The 23,870-nt window shown below is 40.7% G+C and overlaps 2 protein-coding genes across 4 annotated transcripts in view; one reads left to right on the top strand and one right to left on the bottom strand.

Annotated features, from left to right (window-relative positions):
* Window positions 1-18,171, bottom strand: part of LOC111245794 (soluble guanylate cyclase 88E-like) — a 60,031-nt gene extending 41,860 nt beyond the window's left edge. The window contains exon 1 of the mRNA XM_022794582.1: window positions 17,914-18,171. The gene's annotated coding sequence lies outside the window, so the exon portion shown is untranslated. The remainder of the gene's footprint in view (window positions 1-17,913) is intronic.
* LOC111245797 (uncharacterized) overlaps window positions 306-23,870 on the top strand; it is a 67,332-nt gene continuing 43,767 nt past the window's right edge. The window contains exons 1-5 of one of the 3 annotated variants that reach the window (XR_015321427.1): window positions 306-442; window positions 1,346-1,428; window positions 10,535-11,234; window positions 18,166-18,337; window positions 22,650-22,804. Coding sequence is in view for 1 of the 3 variants with exons in the window: in XM_022794593.2 (XP_022650328.1) it covers window positions 18,321-18,337 (17 nt within the window). In the remaining 2 variants the exon portion in view is untranslated. Of the gene's footprint in view, window positions 443-1,345; window positions 1,429-10,534; window positions 11,235-18,165; window positions 18,338-22,649; window positions 22,805-23,870 lie in introns of those variants that run through there. The other 2 variants (XR_015321428.1, XM_022794593.2) reach the window with 2 other exon arrangements.

The raw sequence follows: 23,870 nt of genomic DNA, 5'->3' as shown, positions 1-23,870 counted from the left end.
AAATTCAAAGCTAACCTATTTTATTACCCTTAGATTGTAAATAGGATTCAATACGCTTGCTGGAAAAAGGGTATCACGACAGCCCGGTTTACAATCGCCCAGTCAACTTTTGGTAAAGCTGATTGTTCCTAATCAATCCGTCGTTTCTACCAACGTTTGAACGTCTTGCCGGCCGTGGCTTTTCTCTTTTGAGTTATCTGATTCAAGGTATTTTGTTTTTCAAAGATAGCCATAGCGAGACATAGTCGATTTAATAACTAGTTAACAAATGGGCGTATTTGAAGTATATCAGCAGCTTCGCCCCGCGATAATCTGCTCATCCGTGTAAGCACATGTATTCACGGTGTTTTTGAAGGCAGTTTTTGTCGTTCTTTGCCTTCTTAGCTGTGACATTTCGGTTGCTAGACGGTCTATTATGCACCGGTAATTTTGAGAAATTCAGGTTAGACAGGATTTTGAAAAGAATGCACATTTTATATACTTATATGGTAAGCGAATCGGCTAGCTTTGCGTCTCAGCGTAATGAGAGTTGATTCTAAGGACAGTTGTTCTCTGTTCCTAGCTTTTCCATATAAGTCTACATTGTTGTTGTATAACAGACTTAGATTAAAAAGCACGTCGGAAGGAGGCAGACAAACATGTAGTTGAAAATTAATTTTATATTTAGAAAATATAGGATTTATTGACGAAAAAGGAGACTCTCAGATTAAGCAAGCGCAGCTTTAAACTGAAATTTGCTTTTTTCCTTAGGTGAAATCGTTTTCGTTACTTCTACATAGGCATGTACTTTTGCGTAACTGTTACTCAAGTTTTATCTTAGATTTTTCCGAATTGTCTCTCACATGATTTTTCGAAATTGTGCACATAGCATATTATTAAGCTAAAATTTAACTGCGTTTCGTCACCAGAAAAATCAAATACTCAAGGTAACGCATGGAAAAACTTCGTTGGTTTTTTGATGGATTCTATACATGTGTTATGCAGTGTACGCAAATGGCAGCCAGCTGATTCAAATTGACGAATGCTCCCCACCTCCAACAGACATATTTTGCCCACTATATTTTATATATAATGAGCTACTGCCCACACGAAATGCCCATATCATCTCTTCGCTGAATACGACCACATAAGTATGCTCGAGAGGTCCGTACATAATATAAACGGGTCTAAGTTTAATAAGGCCAAAGTGGGTAGCACATATTTTCGACACAAAATGCATATTACCTCCAGAGAAATACGAATAGAAGTAAGTTCTCGTTCAACTATATTTATCTCGCGTGCTGTAGTGGAAACTTTCAAGGCACATTGAACCTAATCTATTCAATTTGCTGACATGTCCGTTTAGGTTACCGAATTGCGGAATGACGTAACGTAATCAGGCCTATCGTCTACTCGTCATAAAAGCCAATAACGGATATCTTCATAGCGGTAAGCATTAAATCATTGCTGCCTTCTCGATCCGTCAGACCGTTCACGCTTCTCATGTATTAGATGCATGGAGTACGATTTGTCAGCAACTTGACCTAGTTAGTGAGGGCCTACAGGCGCAGTATCTTTAGTAGCCAGTATACTCTGTTCTGACGACACGATGAGCAGGCCCGATATCTGGAAAGCAATCCCTTTTCGAGGCGCCGCTATTCAGATGCATTGAACTCAGGCGAGTAAAACGGGAGTATACTTGGATGCCAGCCAATGCTTCTGATTTGTGTCTATCAGAGCCGATAGGCGGCATTTCTTCGTTCGATGAGCCCATAGAAAAGGAAATCTACCAAAACTTCCAAATAACGAGTTGCTTACTACTTTTTGTCAAGGTTGCCTAGTAGGTGTAGATAATATACAAAGTATAAGGTAAAGATTACCTATTCTCTAGTAATTCTGATGTAGGTCACAAGTGATTTAGAAGTAAAAAGTGGTCGTAACCGGCGAAATTACGCGAATGAAGGCATCATTCGAACTGAACTAGTAATATATTTAGTAAACGAATGCTAGTTATCTGCAGCTGAGCGCTGTGTTCGATTTCCATTCAGGTTTAGGTTGGTCGTTGCTAGGAAGGCGTTTAACCTTAACGCCTGCTTGTAAGGAACATAGCTCTAATACTACGTTCAGTGTTATAACTTCAAATGAGCAAACGTATTACGGACGCAAACTTCCAGCGATTGCCTCTTCTTCCAAGCCAAAGGTGAACAATTAAACTGATCAAAATTAGTGCCAGCTTCATCTTACCCTGCGAAAATGTATAACACAGAACACCTCATTTGAAAGGAAAATATAGAAGTAGTTTACAATAATAGGTCTTTTGTACCTAGCTATCTAGGCCTGAGATGGTCACAATTGACTGAACTTCTTAAACAACTATTGCTTCAACTATAAGATTCATTTATTTAATATTTCAAGCTGTATTGTTGAAATGCGGCCAATATAATATTAATAATCACAGATTGCCTATAAAGTAGACATATTTCAATGCACGGCTAATTCTTGAATCCGCTGAAAAAATTATGTGTGTTGTTATTGGCTTGAATGGACGCCTCCTCTATAGGCGGCTTTAGTCAGTCAGATAGTGTCATCATTGATGGTACCCTTGGCTATCATTAGCAGACGATAGTGTTGACTTCAACTTTTGTTTCTTGAGGATTTTCGCTTCCGAATTTGCCTCACACCGTCTCTCCTAAATCGACGTGGCTGATAAGCGGTCGGGAAACAAAGTTGCCTCTCAAGCCATTTTCCGCTTCACTTAGGAAACAAAGGCCGGCTGAGGCAGTCAACGACGTAAGTGCACTTCGTTTCATGATAAAAAGAGTCGGTCGTTTGCATTAATGTTTAGCAGCAGGGCCGGATATAGAAATCGAGGTATTTGTTACTTACTGCTGCAACATGTTGTTTTTAAAATCCTTCTGTCTGTCTGAAAAAGGGTTTTTTCGTTGTTTTCACCTTGTAGTTCATTTAAACACTTTCGTAGTCCGTCAATATTTTTTAGAACCTGTCGCGTCCTGATGACAGATGCTTGACCCTTTTTTTTCGCCTTCTGGTGCCGTGTGCACCCATTTCAAATTACGGTTATCTACTCTAAACCTGTTGATGATTATGACCATGGGTCTGGAACGGAAGTGTATATGCTTCAATGCTTAACGTGCACCACACTAACGTGCCCCAGTACTATCGAACCGATTCCCTATTGCGTTTGAGTGTATCCCTTCGAAGTGAATTAAAATAATTCTAAGATATTATGTAAATAAATTTGGTAAAATTCATTGGTAACAGATTATTGTGATTTCTATGATTATTTGAAAAAAACAGTTACTGTGACAGCCTTTGCCTTTTTTACCGCAATCGGCCTGTAATAATAGATTTAAATAACGGCACGACCGATACTTCATAACACTTCCTTTTCGACTAACTACTCAAGTCAAACTATTTTCTTCTAAGCGAGTAGGCTGCTGCTTATCCACGTGTTTATTGCGGACTTTCCATAGTCAATCGTTTCCAGACTTGAGTCTTTCGTAAATTTATCTTACTATGGACAACCGTCAATCTTTATAATAATTAGTTATTTTTGGCGTTGTTCCTCCTCAATACAGCCTCCAATCTACATGATGAGAAAACCATATCTAGGCGCAGTGGCTACCCCATGGATTCCCAATCGTCGTCAGGTTTTAAAATTTCCTTGTTCTTTCTTTTCTACCACGTACTTTCAACACCTTCAATACGAATCTAATGATACATCGAATTCTTCGTCCTGTTCTACCTTGTCCTATCTTCTATGTCAGCGCCGCGCTGCGACCACGGCATCATTCGCTGCTACGAGGAATTTTACTAGCGCAAGCCAGCATTAACTTTTCAGCTACCACCAACAACAGCAAAATGGATCTAGCAGCAACCAGAAGCAGTGCCTGCTTCAGGACGCTGCAACGTACCTCAGCCTACTAATGCTGAGGTGTCGAGAGATGGGTTGACGACGTTATCGTTTCGAAACGAATAACGACCGCTCTAGTTATAGAACGGAGACTCGGGCAACATTTTTGCCGACCAGCTCATCTGTCCTTATTCTGCTAGCCTAGCAGCCACGTGTTGATTGATCCGACCATCGTTCTACGTCTCTATACCATTGCCTACCTTGTTTTTAATCCATGATTCGGCAACGTTATTTCATCAATGAACAGAGGTGGTTGTTACTGCTTAGATGCCGTTGTCTTCTTGGTATCACCATCTATCTTATTAGTGCCACTATTAACATAATAACGTTATGACTATTCTCATTATAATTATGATTCGATCTGTGAAACCCGTCGACGATAGCCATCTTTATAGTTTACTTCTGCAATTGCGTTGCTCGAGTCCGCCTTGTGTCTCGTGTACCGTAATTAGGTGGGCCATCTTCGACAACACGAGCGCAGTTGTCAACGGCCAGATTGTCTGCGTCTGACGCTTGTCAAAAGTATTAGAGGTGTATGGCACAGGCCCCGCGATAACGCGCTGAACAGTAGCGTTTGTGCCCGATAAAATTAGGAACGCGTGGTGCAAACTTGGGGCGTAAATGCGGTTCGTCTCGTGTCGGAAGAAGCCAGCCGTCAGTTAAGGCAGTGTGGCATGTAAAATATAGAACTCGTATATATTTATCTAGTTATTACGAGTGCTGTGGCTATTTGGACGGTCGCTGTTTAGATGTTTAGAGTAAACTGCAACAGCTTCTAGTCCTTACATGTTCCATAGCTATTGACATTTACTACCATTTTACATTGTATCGCACCGTACGGCCGTGATTTTCGTTGATCTAACAGTAACTAACTGACTTCCATCGTTAATAGCGATGCCTATCGTATTATCCTGCAACGTCTGGCTTTGCGTCGGAGACATCCGTGGCCGAGAAGCGATAACCCAACAAGAAGACCTATTTCAGAAAGCACCCATTTCGCTAGTATAACATTTATATTTATTAGCATGTGATTTCCTAGATCACTACTTGAAATTTTATTGGTCTGGGCCTCGTTAGAAGAAAGTATGCTTGTTCGGTAGCGATACGCTTTATCTATGTGTCGAGCTTGGCGTGTTTGCGTGTCTCTACGAATGGGACAAGTCTGTATTAATATAAATGATAGTAGTATTAATACCAGTAACCTTTTCTTGATCCAGCGGGCACGTAAAGTCACGATTGTTTTTGGTCTAAGAGTGTCGCTTCGTGCTACTTCGTCACTAAAATACAGATATCATTATTTGTTTGAGTCGTTACTAGGATATCTTATAGACACGTGAACAATCTAAACATTTTAATAATATTCTTAGTGCGCAGGGCACTTAGATGGTGCTGTTTTTCTCTGCGTTACGCTATTCAAGGAAGGCGTTTTTGGACATGAGTTTGTGCCGTGTCATTCATAGAGACCTCCGCATCGGAAGCCGGTGCGCTGTTCGACTGGCTCGTGGTACGATTCATTAAAACACACGACATGGTCGAGGCCCTGCACTGCTTGCCGGATTACCGCATGTCTCTTCCTTCCATGCTCCGTCCTCCGTGGGGTCAGTGATATAGGACTTTGGGTCGGCCATTCGTTCCATCTATTGTGAAGCGAATTGTGGGTAGGCGGGCATTTTGGCAGGGCAAACTGGCGATGAGGACTCCCTTGCCCTTACACATATGAACAGTGATGGCAAGACGCAGACAGGCCCAATACTCTTTAGTTAAGTTAGACTTTAACATACACGTTTAGACTTTTCTGGCACGAGGTCCTTCTACCTGAGTTTTGTGCTACCGGTACGAGCTTGACACTGGAAAGGAGTATTACCGTATTCAGGAAGAGAAGCGACGGCCTCTCTATGACAGCACTTCGGTGTTTTCCTACCGGTGCGCATTCTGTTACATTGCTGTGTGTGTGTGTGTGTCCAGCAGCAGGACAGGACTAGTTTTAAATAGCAAAAATGCTTTACAGATTCCAAGGCTGACGAATACATACATTTGCTGCTAATCGCCCTGCTTCTCTACCCTACGGTTTTGGTCTTCTCTAAATTGGCTTAGGACAATACCTGCTCGACCTTAAAGCGACTTTGTCTCATGGATCGCGAGATGTATCGTCGTACAGTAAAATATTTGATCTGACAAACTTGATTTACCGATTGCGCTGTCCTGAGATCGTTTCGGGAAGACCGAGTTGTCGCCCTAAACTATTTCTGTAGAGTTACGCGACGCCATCTTGTGTCGTAATGGCCTTTCCTTACAGAATCGCGGCGGTGACCTGGATGAGCTTATAGGAACGTCCTATTTCGGCGAGCTTGAATGAAATTTAGCTTCTTCATGTTTTATTAAACGCCATCTTGAGGTCAACGAACACAGTGCAGGCAAACGGTTCGGTGTATTTTGTATTTAGGATGGAACCCATCTTAACAAACAGGATTTGGCTAACTAACTAATTTCTATCGATTTGCCTTTGAGAAGGCAACTTTACTGTTGTTGCGTAGTGTTTGTTTTGGTGCAGTGCAACGCCGTCTGTTGTACTTTAGCTAACAACAATGATCGGAATGTTTACAAATGACGTATAGCTGAGATAATTTGCTACGTGACAACATATCTTATTTCCATAACATAAATAAATTCTACCTTCCATAGAAAAATATCTAAAACGTCACTCTGATGTCGTTTATATAGAAACGAAGCATAAATATAACATCGGTTAAATAATGTATTTTTTACGAGTTCAATAATTATCTACAAGCTATCTAAGGCTAATGGTGAAATTTTCTTGGGGGCTATAACTATTAATGGCATTATTGCAGAGAATGGAAGTTTACAGTGATAAGAACTTGTTGCTTTAGAACCATCAACGTAAACTACAAAGAATCAGATCGTGTAGAAAAAATTATATTATTTGCTCATATCATAAGATGAGGAATAACCTCCTATTGAAGTGAGGAACAGGTAAAGTGGTTTAAGGTTGAAACAGCGCGCAGACAGAGCGTTCGGAGTAATGCCTAGCGGGGCCAAATCCGAAATATTCGTACATAATAACTATATCATTATCAAGCATTTTTTTTCCTATAGATTCGTAAGTTGCACAATTAAAGGAGCGTTCATATCTGTGGTCAACCTCGTTACTCTTTAGTGAATACGGCTACGTTCGAGCCTGTTTTTCTCTGCTGTTATAAATGTCTGATATCGTTAACGTCCGATGCGTGCTTCTAATGACAAAAGTGGGTAGAAATTGATTCAGAGAAACTGTACGAAAGCAAGGTGTAGCATTAGGTGGCATTTTATATAACTCCGCAAATAAAGTCCCGTTTTAAAAAACAACTTTGACACGAACTGGCGCTCCATGTCATCGTTTGACCGTCCTATAATCGCATCGAAAGCGCGTAAAAAGCCACTCCAAAATAAGAAACCCTTTGAATCAGCAGCACACCGTGGCTCATCACTTAGCACGGCATCAACTATATAGAAGTTCTTCGTTTCGACTAGAAACAGTCTATATCCAGATTATTTCTTTTTCGTTAGCATATTCCATATGGGAATTGACGTTTGACATGATTCGCTACCCCTCTCTATCACCCCGTACGCACAACTGGGTTAAGCTAGGTCTAAAACTTCTTTGATATGAAACACGCATCACTTCTATTTAACGTCATCAAAGAAATCCATAACTAAGATAGGTATCTTTAAGTAGTAGCTAATTCACTATGTAATTGCAGTAAGTGTCCTCGTATTGTTAGGTTCCTATTTATGAAAGAAGCAGAGAGAAAACAACTTGCTCGAGTTGATTGTTTTTGACGTGGTCGGCTTTCGTCGCAACGAGTTCGATGGGACCGAAAACAGGTTGGCTTGATTTTCGGGCGAGAACATAAGGTCGTTGATGGTAGACCGACGAAGGTTATGGGTGTAGTGGTCAGAACTTATCATCCCATTCACTGCCATGATCACCAGTACTATAGCCACTTCCACAAGTTCAGCACGGCAGCTTTTTGTACGTTGATCACAAAAATTGTTTGGCCGAGTTTCGCTTCAGCTCCTGGTTACGGCCGAAGGAATTAGGCTACGCAGTGGCAGATGGCCGGTCTAGCAATGGAGGCTAGGTAGCTCTGTGGGGCAGAAATAATATGGGCGATGCCAATCGGGCTGGCAACCGCCTTAGTCGAAGTGTCCCAGGCACCCTCTGGAAAGTATAAGGGGTATGCCGCTAACGTTTTCAGACAACTGGAATATTGCGATGGAATCCTTTCGCTCGAAATCAAAGCAATGCTATTGTTGTAGTAGCAATAAGTTCCTCATAGATAAAGACACGATATTTTTACGTGCTACGACACATGATTTGTTCAGGTATGCGATGAAAATCGCTAGATAGGGTAGCCTTTGGCAAGTAAAGCAACCTGCTAAAACAATGTAAGTGCACTTTTGCATATAGAAACATTCTTTTATATAGGAAAGTGTATATATATATATACACTTGTTTCTTATACTGTTTATAAATAGGTAACGTTGATTTTATACTCTACATCGTTTGTTGTCAATGGGTACTACTGTATGACAAATACGCTTCCAACAACTTCTAAGCATAAATATTGCCGGCTGTCGATTTCGCTACCTGAAAAGGCTACTCTAGCCAAGGAAACGGAAAGATCCCCAAATAAAAGTTAACATTTGTCTTAAAAATAAGCTCATATTGCATCCGCGACGCATAGCTATTCCTCGCAGAATCTGAGGCGATATTAATAATAAATGTTTCAGATACGTCTGGTAATGGCATCAGGCACTGCTACAGAGAGCTTGTTCCCTCTAGTACGAAACGAAGTACGTCTACGCCCGGCTTCGAACGAAGTTCGAACCTGAATAAGAAGTAAACCATCTTACATTTCTCTAGGTTTCGCTAGCAAACATGACGGGAACAAGTGACACCCTTAGAGGCAAAGCGCGTGAAGTCTTATCTGTCCATACCTAATTCCTGGGTTTTTTGAGCAGTTCAGCCGCTCAACCCTAACACAGCATCCGGTCTCGATGCAGTCAAACCCACTGGACAAGCCAATCGATAAAGCGTAAAAGGGTCCGGCAGAGTAGCATTCTTCGAACTACTTTTTGAATACTATGGTTAGAAGCAACACTTGCTAAACACCAGGACAAAACAACTTGAAATTGTGATAACGTTATCAGCCCGACGTTCGATGAGGTTCTCAAAATGATCGCGCATTGCGAGCACCTGTATGCGTTATGCGGCTTTGTTTATTTCTTGCCTCGATTTGGTTCTCTGCCAAATGGTCCGTCTGCAGAACACTGAAACTGTTTCTTTACCGAGGTAGCAGATGATTGCGAGGTTTCTAAGAAACCCAAAAAGTTTACCGTACAGTAAAAGACAAAAAAGAAAGAAGCTTTACTTCTTTTTAAGTTCCTAAATGCAGTTGGTGGATTTGGGCAGAATTTATTGATCTAACCGAACGTTGTATTACGAACTAGACATGTTCCTTTTTCAAAACATTGGTTTAATCTATGTTTACCGACATCGAAGTTTAATCCGATGCATTAATGCTAGTCTTTACGCGTTACCCCAGTGGGCTTTGATCTAATGATGTAATTCTTAGGTCACCGAGAGGAGCTCGGTGCGTGATACCTTGAGAATAGCTTAAGGCGCCCTACGTTAAGCCTCTCCTTTAGCGGAATCTAAAGATTTCCTTGCAACAATACGTAGAGTAAATCACATTTATCGGTCGTATGCCAAAGTAACTGATCATTTAATTGAGTCCATACATATAATCCAGCGAGGTCAAAGGATAACTGCATAAGAATAGGAATTATTGTTATACGACGAGACACACCATCTACGGCACAAGACCAATTACAGATTACTGCTTTATTAGATATAGATATATATGCACTTGCTTCGGATATATATATATACACAACACGATCATTAACCAGGAGTTTTTCTACCGTGAGACGGTAACGAAGATAGCGATGCTGATAAGGAAATCATTAGTTTTCTGAAGATAAATTGATTCCCAGTATTTCTAACATTTATCATCATGAGACAGACCGAAGATCCGAGACCTATTTATTTAAATTACCCGATTCTAGCAACTCACCACGAACCCAACATCCATATAATTGGGTGGTCATACATCAGTGTCCTTGATCGATGGGTTACCGGATATGGCCTGTTTGTGTGCACCAGATATATTCTGTGTTTAATAAACAATATATGCCCCCTGCCTCCTCCGCCCACGGGACACTTTCTTAGTTAACCTTCATTACTCAGCCCAATCGTCAGGAGCCCTAAGTCTGCAAGAGAGGTTTTTTTCTTAACACGTCCTAGGCTGAATTCGCTTTCATCTAACTGTTTGCAGTATTCCAGCATCTATAGAATCTTTATCCACCGAAATTAGCAGGTGTTGATGTGCACCTTTGACTAACTTCTGCGAAAATTTCTTGGAAACAGGAAGAATTAGTAAGATTTACAAACTGAACGCCGGCGGCTAATTCCGAATATTTCCTCGTAACGAAGGCGGGCCAGACGAAACTCCGTTCACACTTTTAGCTTATTTAATGTTCTTGTCTCTTTATTTCTAGCAACCTCTGTGACATCTTCTATTGTTGATGACTAATCTCGTAGCTCTCGGAATCTGTTGCGTAAGTCTTTCGCCATTGGGGAAATCGCGTGTACTGCCAAGGCTGGCTAAAACTGATGGAAGTTATAGGAAATGACGAAGAAGTGTTGAAATGCAGCATAGCTGGTGCGTCAACGATGCCGCCGATTCTGGTCATATCGAAGCGGAAGGTGATGAACGCAACAGAAAGAGTGTTACTTTCGATTTGGTGGAAATGCCGAGCTGCCATAGCGGAACATGGCGACTACATAAGAGCTGGCCATTTCGTTGTGGCGGTGCAGTCTCGCGGCATCTTTCCCTATTGTAGGTAAACTGTGTCCTTTACTAGGATAAATCGGATGCAGTCCACACGCCGTATGAACTATAACCAGTAACGCTGGTTATAGTTCGTGCGGGCACAACTTTACGAAGGAGAAACGGGCCAATCAAGGACGAAACGCAATGCCAGAAGATGTCAGAGATACGCGTTTTGGATAATCGAATAGAATATGCAGAACGTGTTACCGTGCGGAGGCATAAGAGATAAAGCTGAATTAGATGTTCGAATCGATACCGACGACGTTTTCCTTATACCGCTCCCAAAACAGGATCACAAAAATGTGCCTATTGCCCGAGCCTAGCGATAGAATATATTTTACGTCTGGGATAGATCGAAAATGTTGGTAAGTCATTTTCGTTGACGGACAAAATGTTGCTTTCTGATCGATATTCAGACTCGTTGCGGGTCTGCTCTGGCCTGATCCCTGATCATAATCATGTCATTTTGACACGGAGTTACTATACTGCAATCGAAAAACAGTTGCCAACCCCTCGCCACGAAGGAACAGCTATTAAATTTTAACTATTAATAGTGGTATTCGAAAATATCAGTTAGAACCTATGTTGTACATAGAACACGTTCAGGGGCCCGACGGAGACATCGTAACGTTGGCTTGTCATTTCTATAACTTCAATTGCGGTGAACGTGTATAGGGCTGTTACTTGCTATAACCAGTCATAAGCGGTTAACAACGCATCATGCGTCCAGTTGAAAGGTCAATAAAGATGTCGTACTTGATCATCGACCATCGGATCAACACTATCAGGCATAGTATTTTGGAAAAAAAAAGTAAACATCGTTCTATCAATTTGCAGAGATGCGCAATCAGGGGAAAAGCAGCTTGGAAACATGCTGCTAGAATAGAATAAACATAGATTCGCCACTGGTTCCCGACACGTACTGTTATTCATACAGCTCAATACGTATAGGCGCACTACCGTTAAAGATCGGACTTTCTTAGAATTGAAATCCACTTACAACGACACTGACTCATGGTCATAAGATGGGCGTTCAGCACTCACTCAACAGAACGAATAGAAATGTTCCGATCAGGTTCCATTAATTAAAAGCCATCATCGTCTTGACCATACAATACGTTCGTGCTGCCACCCAATTTTGCCATACATTGAAGTTAGCCTGTACTTATACAACGTACCGTACTATAACGGATATTAACTTGATAATAGATAAATCAGTGGCAAAATTTCGTATCAGAATCATTTGTCTCTGCCGAAACTATGGGAACATTTATCCGCCAAACGTAATGAAATATGAAAAAGCCATTAAAAAAAGTAGGTGATTTTGTAGAAACCTCAACTGGGAGTGTCGAAATCATTTTATAGAAAAAGCATTCTTGTCTTCCGTCTAACGTCAATTTCGAGTAAATTAAAAACATATATTGGTAAAAAGTTCAATAAAAATTTAAAGTAGTAAGCCTTGCATTTCAGCTCTAAATATAAGCACTAGTCATAATTAGAGACCGGAATTAGAAAAATTGGGGCATCCGAACGAGAAAATGTATGAAATCAGTTAGTGTAAAGGTAGTGAATCTACTTTTTTTTTCCCTGGGACTGTGGCTGTACTTTATTGGCTTTGAAGCCATAGTTATGAAGTTTGAAGCCAGGTGAAATTATTTGGCGAACAGTGTCGTATATGTTGAATTTGGCAAATCTCCTCCAATTTTCCAATGGATATTCAATCCACGTCCTGGGAGAAATAGCTGCTTAAAGCAGTTTGTTTCATGTTTTCTTTTAAACAGCTCATAGTTCTTCTGATCGCATGAGCACTTCGGGGCTATCTCTGTGGTTTCTCATAAGAAAAGCAGATACCGTACCTTTTACGTCACCTGTTGATTAGAACTTTTGTCTACCTATCATCATAGTTATTGTACTGACAATGTCGCAGGTTGTCACGTTTTGGCAAAATAGTCGACTTCACCAGGAAACAAGTGTGCTACAATAATTTGCAATTAGGGCCTTTGTTTAAAGACTATTGCAAGTCTGATTAGCACCTGGATGGTAAAGTGAAAGGACAGAGCCCTAAGCTAACGTGATACCTGTACGCCTTCGCCAATACTGGAAGACTTGAAGTAAATACTGATAATAATAGAACTGAATAGTCAAGAGTAAAAAGTTCGAACTGTATTCTATTGTACGTCTCTTTTTTATTTACTTTTAATCTCTCCGCTATTAGAGCAAGCTTTATCTAACGCGTACACATTGCCGCCCAGTGGGCTTCGTGCAATCACTATTTTTTCCTAAATGATGCACGTTATGCGTTTCCAATACAAATACTAACGCAAAATAGCGGTTAGATGATTCAGTCGTGCTCTGTGGTCCAACTGGGAACACAAAACCCCGTCCTAGCCATAAAGGACGTCAATAGACATTTTTTTAAACTACTTGAAACAACGTTTTGATAAATGGGGGCGCTTCGATCGTTCGTTTAGGATTCAAGAAAAGTTTCAACCTGCGTGTAGAGCGTAATTGTATACGACTTTCAAGGCTCTTACTAGCACTTCCGCTAAGTTAACTACTTCGAAAGCCTGTAACGTACGAATCGAGTTAAGTTAGTTAGAGCAAATCATGCTTGCACCTTTAGGAGTTTCTGGGCGCGTCTTTCGTCCTCGACTTTATAATAATAGAATATATCGAAATGACGCTATCTCAATCATTGGGTAACGCTGACGTATTGCTATTCAGTATCGAAAGCAATGATCAGGATTCCGTTCCGTTCGATTCGAAAAAGGTACCCTTAATTTTGAGATTTGTTTACGTTCAGCAAACAATAATGCGTCACATCGCACGAGGCGGAAGCCTTTGCAGACACAAATTGGTTAAGTCATATTGAAATCGATCGCCATAAGCCGGTACTTCTAGCGCTATCAGCAACAAGATTTCAGCCCTTAGTAGCCCTACTTTATCAATATCGGCTGCAGCATATTTTCCAGTAACGTACAGTCAAGGCGATGAAACAGAGCTTCGATGTTGGATGAAGTCACTTTGGAACGGACAACAAATGCGGACCGCTTTTTTACGAAGAGACTCAGTGCCGCTGTCTTCCGCCGCGTCGAGTACCAACTACGATGAAAAGTTTCTCGAGTTAAACGAAACAAAACACCTCTGTATGTACATTGATTATTCCACTCTATCGGTCCACCTAGAGAGCAACAAAAGCACTCTATCTGTAGAAAAGTTCCCGATTCTAACTAGCCAACAAGCTCATCTCATGTTAGCCAAGAAGCCCTTGAATAGAACAGCACGGTAAAGGTTATTTTTATCTTCTTCTTATTAGTCTCTCACAATTACACGCATTTGTTTATCGACATAACATACATTGATATGCACAAACATTTATTTTAGTCCCCGTGCACGCAAGCTAGCTACCCCTATTCACTTCCCCTGGGGCTTTTTTGCTCTACTCCTTTATTTATATCGGAAGTGTCGTCGTTGTCTTGAAACGTTCTTCCTTGGCGCTCCGGTTCCCGTTTGATTTGACAAGCAGCTTTCATCAGTCTGTTGCGTGCATTTTGTCAGAAGCAGAAAAAGCAGCTACCGCGATCACCGTCGATCTGGATACTATAGACGGATAGCAATCTAGAAGCGGACCGGGAATGAACCGAAGAAAATGACGAAGTTGCTGTTCCTATTATCGACTGTCAGGGCTGGCGCTGTTGTCTCCGAGCGACGGATAGAAAGTAGCTGGGGCGGTTGGAAGAGACATTCTTCGGTTGTCTTTGCTAATTCCAGTTCGCCGTAGCCGTAAGAGCAGTTGTAGTGGTAGAATGAACAGTAAATGTTCCAGTTGTTCCTACTGCTGTAGCACCATTAGATCCTACAACAGTTGCTGCTGATAACTACAACAGCTATCGAGGTCCCGCGGCAATGGCATGTCACTTTGAAACTATTATACTTAGGGATAGCTCCGATGACACGGTTGCCTGCTTGGCATAGTGGTACAAGTAAGTTCCTCTCCTCACGTCGGTCTTTGTCCTAATAATGACGACGACGCAGATATGCCGACGCGATGATGAGTCGACACGCTGGGCCAGTAGATGCTGTGGGCTGTGCATTTTCAACTCAAACTGTGCTGGAGATAACGGTCGGGATGAACGTCGAGATGCCGAACTACCTACTTTGACCGGCATTAGGTCATGTCAATTTGTACCATCAGCTCGAAGAGGAAGGGAATGAGAAAGAGTAAATGTTGTACATGTGTAACGTTTTGACTGAAAGGTTTACGTTACTTCAACGTTTGAGCCTGTACCTACTGTTCACTTTAATAACTCAGCTGGTTCGTTAGGAGGTGTTATTAAATAGGATATTAGTTTGTTTTTTTTTTTGCTTCGGTTTGACGAGTATCTATTTGCAGAGGCATAGAATCAAGTGCAGATATCTAGCATAGGGTATACACACCGTGTCAGAACTGATCATCAAAGAGCTGATTCCATTTGGAAGATCTTGAGGTGTTTGCATGACTTTGTAGTAAAATATACCACAGTATGTCTGAACGAAGTATAATAAGTATAATTGAAGTTATAAAGACGAAAAACGTATATTTATCGGGCTGATTCGCCTTTCAAAAGTTGCCTTTTCGAAGATGAATCGACCACGAAAGACTCTCGATGTACGTCTTTTTGTTCAGACGTGCTTTGGAACAGTGGAAATATATTCTGTTTGGTCTTCTTCTTCTCTGCTCGAAACGACTCCCCCAGACGCCAAGTCTATGAGCCAGCCCGTGCGCGAGGAATGTGGGGACCCTGCTTGTGGCAACATGCGGTAAAGTCACTCCGGCATGGATCTGAGTTGCAGACAGCCGGGTCCTAAGGCGCATTGTCCTAAATGGCATGCTTGTTCCACTAACACAATCCGTGCACGTCAAAAGAATGGCTGCCGGCGTCAGACCTCATGATTTTATATAATATTATCGTTGTATTAAGCAGGACGTTTTCTAAATGTATTCGGATAGCAATTTTCTGGTTGAAAGTAGCTGGCGGTCTCGGGCAGAAACAAGTAGTAGGCAATACTATACTAGTAGAAACAGTAAATAAAGGGGCAGTTGCCATAATAGATGAATTAGAGAGGAACTTTACGCTTTCTATTTCTAGCAAGGATAGAAAGTGCGGCGGTTTTTTTGCAACGCGTCAGTGGTTGCCTATAGCGGTTGAATAGCAAGCATCGTAAAGTACTGATACACAATTAAAAAATTACTTAAATGCTGAAAGTTACAGATCAGTCAGTTTTTTCCAGATAGTAAAAATTGAGTTTTCAACTTTATGATTTCGCGTTTGTATACGCGCAACAGTTGCACCCAGAAAATGTCATCAAAAAAATGCGCGATATAATAAAAGTAATGGTTAGACATTTATTCTAAGGTGCTTTGAAGTTGTACTAGATAAAGAGAGCCACGATCCGTAGTAAACAAAAAGCAACGTCACTATCTAACAGATGAAACTTTGCCGGAAACGCTGCTCGACAAGGGGTCAATTTGCGTCATTGCGTGCTTTGAACAGAGCTAACGTGTGGCTATATTCCTCGAGGAAAACTAATGCCGTTAACGATTTCATCTAACCGAAAGTTTCACTAAGAAATCTGAACTATCAAGCGCGCCGCAAGTAGATCAGCCGGGCCGACAGATACTTAAGCCCGTACTTAGTTCCGTGAAAAAAAAATAGGATTTAACGCTTTTTAAACTTGCTAAAATGAGACACCTAACGCTTTTGCTAAACTGGACTTCGGCGTGTGAATTAGACATTCGCTAAAGCGTCGGCCATGTCAATGTTCATGCTTGAAATATACTAGAGAAGCCACGTTTCCATTTAAACAGACTTCTAAAGATCTAAAAAAAATATGGATCTATATGGATGGAAGGCGTCAAGTATAATCCATAAGAATCAGTGATCCAATCACTTGAAGTAAATCTTTACTCAGTGTTTTGCCTTTCGTTCTATCTCATGGAAGTTGATAAGATAAAAAAAAAAAAAGAAAGAAAGAAAGAAAGAAAGAAAGAAAAAAAACTATATATTCGCTTCAAAGGGAAGATATAAATGACTATCGCAACTTACGCGACTTTGGGCCGAAGCTGCGAAGGTCACATCTAACTTAGCAAATTTTCAAGTCCGACGCTTCATTCCGAGCTTAATGATCGAATTTCCGGTTGCCAAGGGTAGCATTGGCGCAAAAAACTATGAAAAGAAGCTATACCGTGGTAAGTGAAGGTGCTACCAAATAAATAGCACTTTATCGTACCCAGATAGAGTTGTATCTAGTAGTAGGAGCAATAGTTTACCACATTTTCCGTTAGGAGAGCATGCGTGATGGCTCTATATAGCCGTCTTCTTTTAAACATACGTTTATGCGTAGACTTTACATAAGAGAAAGAGCAAATAACAACTGATACGGATTTTTGTCGAGATATAAGACCGCTCGCATTGTTTAGCCAAGTGTTAGACTTCGTTAAATCAGCGGAAATGCATCTAAAAGTAATTACCTTAGATGTTTCTGCGCAAAATCCCGCTAAAGTCTGGTAGACGTACAGGCGCCCTGGATGTCGACAACGATTAAGCATCCGTTAATACTAAAGATCTCTACAATTCTATACGATATTGTTTTTATCAGCAGTGAGTTTTCTGCAGTTCTTAAAACGTATGTCCTCCTTTCTGTTAGGTTCGCTATATGACAACTTGTTAGGATTGCATGTGATGATAATAACGGTGTTGTTTAACGATCGCTAACTATTTTCTAACCATAAAGTATAGGTTGGCCGTCAGGAAAAAGCAGGCTTTAGATTTTTGCATCTCTGTTATTCGTATATACTATAGAGGGTGGCAAAAGTTGTCTGACGGATGAAAAAAGGTCAGATAACCGTTACAGAGTCCTATTTTCGTTTTTCCTCTAACGTCTGCGTCTTAGTCTGTTACCAAAACTTTGCCCATGCTAGAGCAGTCTTTCTCCGTACGTGGCAAGTAGATAATAATCGTGAAGGTCATAAAGCTCATTATGTACCTCAAGTGGCATGCCTACCTGATAGCTTTTTACTCGCTACAACCTGTATTTAACCGTGGCCGTTATCGTAGTCGTTGTACTGTGAATTTAGCTGTTCAACCTATAACGGACAAATCCGAGCGCACGAATATATCCTTGCCTTGACGTCTTTTACAGTAAGTTCACAAGCGTCAGTTGTCACACGTATGTAGATATCCTCGTCGAAGTATATTTTGATGACACCTTGTAATGTTCCTAATTTTTTATTCCTTTATTATTCACTATTTCCAGCAAGATGAGCCACCCTAGACGCGTATTGTGTGAGCACCTGCAGCAGTGGAGCTCGCGCGTCACCGAATGAGCTCGTGGAGACTAAAAGCTCTGAGGACTCACTTAAGAAAACCGGTAGCACAGCGCCGTCTGGCGTGGATATTCACAATTTGCGAATGTCACAGCTTCAACGGTGAGGACTCACAAACAGATAAGTACACGCAGGAAGACTTCCGGGCTGGGGTCGGTTTTGTCATTTGTATACATTAGCCATGCGGTAGGACAGTGTGAAATCGAGTCGCCACCTTTAATTAACATTATGACTTTTGGCATACTTTGACATTCTTATAATGTACAGTGACAACTGTGAATTAATATCTGAGATTGCGTTTACGGCCGTTAAAAGTGTAAACATTTTTTTCAACGTGTGAAAATTTAATCCTTTAAAAGGCGTGCAGTCCATACGAAAAAGCACTAGATATGAGACAATCTAAAAGGGGCCGGTACCGAATTGAAAGACCATTCTTGATGATCCGTGTTGTAAACCTACATGCTTAATAAGGGCATTCTATGATAGAGATATGCAAATTAGGTCTAGTTGTCGTATGGTGCGGACACCGTAAGCACCGACAGAAATGGTGCTCCACAACCGTTCGACATGGCGCAAGTTGCGATTTGTCGAAGTGACAACAATGCCTTGTTTTGATAGAACTAATTAGTTTAGTTATTCTACAATTTTGTATTGCTTTTATCTTTCTCACGTTAACCAGCTGTAATACTGTATTATTGAACACGATAGAACTTCTTGCCTAGTTGTAGAACCTACTTAATTAAACTAGGCATACTTCTGCTAAGGCCTCGGCTGTTCACCGGCTTACCTTTATGCGCCGGGTGCTTCGTCTGATAATGGCTGACACAAGCAGCTTGATTCAGCGAAGTGCCGCATCATTTACGATCGAAATCGAGTGAGTGAACTAATTCGAACGATAATGACGACTTCAACCGATGGGGCGGCAAAATAGAAAAATCAGCACCGATATCTGACGACCCTCGGCGTCTCACCTAACGACGTCTCAAGGACACAGTTACTTTGGCTTGTCCTGCTTTGTACGCTCTACGAGGCTTTGTAACAAATGCAAAAACAACTTAAAAGATAGAAACATACCATCACGATTATTTTGACATTTCAATCCCCTCATGAATATTGTTAAGGAATCATTGCATGCAGTAGTGGCAGCCCAAGTGTTCGACTGGACAGAAGCAAATATCTGAGATTGACTCGTAAAATTTGAGAACAAGCTCTCAGCTGAAAAAGGTTTGTCTGTTCATCTGACCATAGCATCGGCGTTAGACCTTAACAGAATGAAGAACCGTAACGTGCGGCCGCTAACATCTCATCATGGTGTAATGAAGTCACCTATTTCCTATGAATTCCACTGTTCTTCTGATTTAGTCCCGTAAAAACAATAACTGATGGAAATGTTGAAATCGCCGCAGCATCACGGGTGCACTTTTTCGGGCTGTTATTCTATAGATAGCTTCGTTCCAATTATTTGCTATATTCCTCTTTTTTTTTTGCTGCCATTCAAGCGACACCAAATCTGTGGCTTTCTCTGTATACGGGCCGAAGCTTTCGCCAGTTAATCTATCTGTTTTCACGTATCCCAGCGCTGCTGGAAGCGCTCGTCAAGGAAGTCAACACGAATAAGACTCTACTTGAAAAAAAAACTATTATATTTAAACTAAAATATAGCGGTATAATGAGCAAAAATAGATTTTGAATAACTAACGAGTGTTAGTTATACGGTCAAGTCCATATATATAGCGTAAAAGTGGATGAAGATGGGTTATTCTGATAGCGTTATTTATGTTGAAGATGGTACTGAAAGGTGTTTCAGTGCTTATTAGACAAACTCTCCCAGTGTGGATAATAAGAGAATTAGTCACACGTAGACGCACAAAAAATGGCCGGATAATAGATAATTAAGATAATTTTAATCTAGCCTATTTAAGGAAAGATTAGCTTGGCCAGTGATTTCGTTGGCCCCTAACTACTTTCGATATGCCTATACTAGATAAATAATAACCGCTTTGACTTCTACAAATGTTTAAGCAGATTTTAGAGGCCTAAGTATATTACGACTGTTTCCTTTGTAGTTCTATTTTAGATCCGAGTCATTTTTTGCAAAACAGAACTTCTGTGTTGAACAAGTCGCGACGCAATTATATCATTAGAAAGAAGGGTATTATAATTGAATCCACTTCACGCCTGGATATTTTTTTTTTCTCTATTAAGTTAAGATTGATAAACAATGTCTTAGTGTTACCGAAAACGAAACATTTTTTTCTAGCGTTTCTTCATTTTCCGGAAAATCAATATATAGATATACAAACATATTTCCTAAGCGACAATTCCCGGCAAAATGTGAAACGTATTGGCCTCTACAGCTTCTTCAAATGAGCAAGCAGTTTAACTGCCTACGAGAGGTGCCATATGCAGGTCGAAACTCTGTAAAACGATAGACATTAGCAGACTGCTTTAATGTTGAAATATTCAGGGGGTTAGTAGAAGCGTTGTAGCAAATACTTTCTAACTATTTTCAGACCCTAATAGAATAAGGGTCTTACTATACAATCACCTCGAAACCACACGAGTGCCCCAAACTCGGTGATTTTGTATATCTGTCATTACATATCTTCTCGGTTGTTGACATTGAAGGTGATGGTACAATTATCAAAAATAATAAACGGAGACTAAATAAGTTACTCGAAAATAAATCAATCTTACCATATTATGAATAGTGGGTAGAAATAAGCTAGCTCATTTGTTAAATAAATTTTAGTTATAGGATGGTAACGTGAATATTGTTTATCTGGCTTACTCTAGGCATGGGATGCTTCACGGTTTTCTGGTTTTGGAGTCCTTTGGACTTTGTTACTACGGCTTGTTCTACTACCTCAGGGGTTGTTAGCGTTTGTTTTGGCGATAGCAAAGGGGCTAGCAAGACTGGTATCATAAACTACTTTGACATAAGTCAATGATTCAAATGTAGATATCGGTGCGAAAGTTTGTTTGGAAGGGGCTTTCATGGATGAATGGAGGTAAAGAGTTATAGGTTATTTAGAGAGCTTTAGTTCGCCGCCTATAAGCAAGGATAGCGTGTCGACTCCTTAGAAGACCGCCTGAATGAACTACGTTGTTATGGAGAGGTTAGCTCATAGTCATATCCGCTCGAACTTGTCCTGAGCTCAGTTGGCATCCTAAAGCTCTGATTGTAGCATTCTAGGATTCTGTCGTACGCCTAATACACGCACCATAAATGAAGCTATCAATCGCGTGCTTTTTATTCATTTTTTTCTGTTATCGCTAGCTTAGTTAAAAAAACATCTTTAAAAGAACTGGCAGCCTTGTGCACAAATTTACAATATATAACTGGTAACGTCCTACCGGCTGCAGAAACGTTGATCACGCCTGAAGAGACCACCGGCACGAAATGACGAGCCATCTGTGACTATTATAACACTCTACAATTAACTCTTTTTTAACAGAGAGACCAAGTGTTCGGTGCGATAGGTAGTGTGCCATCGTCAGTGCGTTGTTCGTAATATAAAACGAATCAATTTCTCAGTAATGAAATCGTATAGAACCGTGTTTAGTTAAAAATCCAGGTCGTTGATTGAATTGTAAGTTCTGTACTGGTGATTGCGGACTAAATCTATCAGCAGCTGTAGCGTGCCTATAGACTTGATTTTCGATCTATATGGCTATCTTGTTGTGACGGGCCTGTGCTCGCAAAGTGTGCATGCAGCTCCGCGAGTTTGACAAAAAGAAATTTGTCTAGAGGTCGCCATGATTCGATTTCGCCGTAATGCGAGGACATGGCACACAAATGACCCAACCACAGAAACCTTCTCTGTGTCGGTTCAATGTCCGTTAGAAATGCTGACCCACTGCTACCTTGGCAGATCTTCCATAACCGATAGTGATTCAATTGTCGTCTTATTGAAGAGCAAAGAAAAAGTCCAATTGAAAAAAGATTCAGTCGCTCCTTCTGCCAGTTCACACCATCATCGTAGACGACTTCAGCGTTCCCATAAAAATCCGCTGTCTCTGATATGCGTGAACGGTTGCCTTTGAGGATGGATTGCAAGACGTAAAGATATGCAGATTTGTAGAAGTATTCGATCCTGCCGACAAGACCTTGTCGTAACGACCTAATGAAACATACTGGGCAACAACACAATAGCTTTTTTTTAAAGCATTATAGAACTTGTATATGTTACATAACGCTTAACATACGTACACTTCCTTGATGATACTGGAAAAGTTTTGGGAAAACCGTTTGGGATTAAAATAAGAAGACAAGAACGATCTGTGTGGGTTGTTTTGAAATTTCACTGTATAAGCTTCACGATATAGTTAATGACAAGCATTCACATAACTAGGACCTGAAATATATATATATATATATGTTATATATATATCTCTTTTGTTTGTTTTACAGTGAGATTTTGCAATGGGTAAAAAAAGTATGTTCGCGTCAACGGGTGTTCGCGTAATACTAACTGCGTATTATAATCAGAAGGAGCAGGTCATCCTTATGATGTCTAAAGCTAACTTGCTTCATAATTATGCGATGCAATAAATGAAAGTAATAGCCTTAAGGCTGTCGCTGATAAGCCGTAGTTCCTTAATCTATAGTCTATATACGCACCGTAGCCCTAAGAATAACGGCTCGAAAATGAGCTCGTCTATTATACGCTAGAGAAGGCGCATCCCTTTAAATTTCAGAGATGAAAAATGCAACGAGCAAAAAACAAAAGAAAAATCTACATTTAGAACACAAATATCCTAGTTGAATGTAATACACATCAGCGTCAATGAGATTCATCCAAGGGCAGTTTAAGCCATAACGGCTGTATCAGGTCGGCCTTGATCCGGCGCAACTGGTCCTGTGGGGCCAGGTGCACGTAGCCTGTGCATATTTATAACATGTCGTTTCAGTTTGTTCTTGTGTTGCGTACCTTGTGAATTTTGTCTCTCTGCTAGTAACAAGGTACGTCCAAGAAGATGGCAATGAACTTATCAAACTAACCGTTGTGGTTAAACATTGCACATAACTAAAGTTGCTAACTAAATTTGACGTAACGCACCACCTGAAGTGCCAAGTTCTCACTAATGGATATCTGAGATAGCGCCGTTGGAATCGTGTCTTTTCAGCCATCAATAAGCATTGATTCGCATCGGGAGGAAAACGTATGCTAATTGACCCGTATCGTCTGCATACGCATTATATGCAGATTATAGCTATTCCCTGTGACTTCGCTTCATTAGCCCGCCGAAAACAAGTTACTTCTGCTTAAAACCGCGACCTGAACGCCACCTACATCAAGAGACAAACACAAAATGGCTGAATTGAGATTGGGAATACAACTGAATATAGATCTGAATGTTACGTTTTTCTGCCTAAACCAACTCATCTTAATGACTAGTTCAACACTAGTTAGGCCATGTTTTTAACTAGGTATATTCTTTTTACAAATATTTATCTAGCACTTTACCTAATATTGAGCAGCCGCTGAGAACGTACAACCTTATTTACTTTCAGCGTCCCTATAAGCAAAGTGTATATATATCAGGTTATTCGTTATTTACGATTTAAAAACTACTTAACTGTAACAACAGTTCAAAAAATATGCCGTATCTGGCGACAACGTCCCCTACT

The sequence above is a fragment of the Varroa destructor genome, unplaced genomic scaffold (genome assembly GCF_002443255.2).
Source record: "Varroa destructor unplaced genomic scaffold, Vdes_3.0 BEIS01000002.1, whole genome shotgun sequence".
Classification (NCBI taxonomy): domain Eukaryota; kingdom Metazoa; phylum Arthropoda; class Arachnida; order Mesostigmata; family Varroidae; genus Varroa; species Varroa destructor.
The sequence above is the reverse complement of the archived record's forward strand: the minus strand, read 5'-3'. Positions and strand labels throughout refer to the sequence as shown.